General features: G+C 32.3%; 1 protein-coding gene across 1 annotated transcript; it reads right to left on the minus strand.

Annotated features, from left to right (window-relative positions):
• Positions 1-457: 457 nt before the first annotated feature.
• On the minus strand, positions 458-1,793 carry LOC126908209 (uncharacterized). The gene is made up of 3 exons (XM_050690120.1): positions 1,328-1,793; positions 1,003-1,263; positions 458-783 (listed from the first exon to the last, which is right to left on the minus strand). The coding sequence occupies exons 1-3, from the start codon at positions 1,656-1,658 to the stop codon at positions 458-460; spliced, it is 918 nt and encodes a 305-aa protein (XP_050546077.1). The 5' UTR covers positions 1,659-1,793.
• Between the last annotated feature and the right edge of the window lie 372 nt (positions 1,794-2,165).

Genomic DNA, 2,165 nt, shown 5'->3' on the forward strand with positions numbered 1-2,165 from the left:
CGCAAATGGCTACCATATTGAAAAATATACTATTTTTGTATGATAATTATGGGTTTTGTATTTTATTTTAATAGAAGTTGATGTTGCTTTTGCAATTATCCATCAATTTTTTAAAATTAAACACTATCTACAGATTTGCATCGAAGCGTTTCTTATGATAGTGATTTTAATCACTGTCAGATTAAATCTATACTGGACCCTACTATGCAATGTCTCTACTATGCCGCGACCCCACTGTGCTACCGTTTTTCTTTTTTTTTGTTTTATCTTAGATGTACTGCAGTACGATAACACTCCGTGTATTTTTTTTATTCTCGCGCTGTTCGTCAATCCAGTGACACTTTTTATTTTGTACTCTTTTTTTATGTATGTATAAAATCATTTTTCATTATTAAAAAGTATTAATTATTATAAATTTTAATTGTAGTATTTTGTAATAAATATAAACACCAAAACACTACATAGTAATAGATTTGATTTCATGCCTGTAAGACCTAAATGAGTTCATTTGTCTGTACGGAATGTAATCTCTAGGAATATCTTCTATTCCTTGAAATAGACACTGCTTATAATTCTCAAATCTATTGTGATTTTTGACGGCATGATACGCCACTCCTTTTGCCTTGATACACTCTTTAGCATTTTGAATAAAACCGTAAGCCTTGGATCTTAGAGCTAAGTGTGCTGAAATAAACTCCCCTCCAGTCTCGTCAGTGAAAATACCAGGAATCTTACACCGTTCAGTACGATAACATGGATGGTTAACTGGATAGTTTGAGGTATCTAGTTTTTATATAAAACTTTGATTTTTTTGCATATCATCATAAAAATTCTTGGTTTTGACTAAATATGACTAAAACACATGAATTAATTACAAAAAAAAAAAATGTTTACAATAAAAGACGATAAGAACCTGTGTCCATGTATAAAAGTTCAATGTATTCTGTTTATAACGCTTTCGTAGTCNTTCAATGTATTCTGTTTATAACGCTTTCATAGTACCATAGTGAAAATCATACATAAGAGTTTTTGATATGTCCAACACGGCAAATCCTATGTACATGGGCTTATCGAAAATTAAATCTTCTTTATGCAAATGAATAGCNAAAATTAAATCTTCTTTATGTAAATGAATAGCACACAAGTTATCACCATATACAGTTGTACCTTTATGTGAGGGTAAATTTACAAGCTTTCTATATCTTGACTCACTACTAGTGAGCTCCATTTTCATTCTTAAGCGTACATTCTCCATCGTTTTGCCTAAAACATAATACTTATTTAATTATAAAATAATAGTTATTAAATTATACAGTTTTATACAAACCAAATACTGAGTTGTTCATAGGCTTATAAAAGTCTTTTTCAAACGTATTTTTAGCTACCGAACGCATCCGTGTATTTAATGATATATAGCTTGCCAGCCATGAAGATTGACTAAACGCTATCATTCTATGCACTTTTTCCAACACCAGTCCTGCCTGTAATGCCTGTTTCAACGAATTGTAGTGTACTATGTAATTTTTTTTATGTTTTAAGGTAGCCAAAAGCTTTGGAAACTTAGAACCTTCGGGGACTTCTTTAGAAGGCAGATACGGTAAATCGTTATGATTATGATGTAAGTGTTCAGAGTATGAAACGTCGGCTTCTAATATCATTCCTTTTTTCGAATTATTTGATGTTTTTTTTTAAGAGCTTTAAAACTTCTGAAACATTTAAATTCATCTCACTCCATTTTTATTTTTATTTTATTTTAAACGGACGTTAGTCCAATAACAATTTACATGGGTGTAAAGTAAGATACAAGAATAAAAAACAATTTTATATAAATGCGGAAAAGTATACAGTATTATGAAGCAAACTATTATAATATAAATAAATATAAAAACTCAGAAAATTTCACTAAAAATACAAAAAAATCATTTAAAAAAAATCAAGTGGGACGGTGTGGCCGAGTCGGTAACGCGGCAGCGCTTGACGCGTAGTGTCTCAGGTTCAAAACTCGGTCACGGGCGGCTTCATTTACCGAACGAGAGATCAGTTCGGTAATTTGGAGTCGCCATCCCACCTCCGGCGACGGACTAACCACCCGTCCCGGAGTATAAATGGTTAAGAAACCTCCTCCTTTGGGGAGGCCGCTGTGGCCCTTAATGGGCTAATAAAAG

Source organism: Daktulosphaira vitifoliae, unplaced genomic scaffold, assembly GCF_025091365.1.
Source record: "Daktulosphaira vitifoliae isolate Bord-2020 unplaced genomic scaffold, ASM2509136v1 Scaffold_5, whole genome shotgun sequence".
Taxonomy (NCBI): Eukaryota; Metazoa; Arthropoda; class Insecta; order Hemiptera; family Phylloxeridae; genus Daktulosphaira; species Daktulosphaira vitifoliae.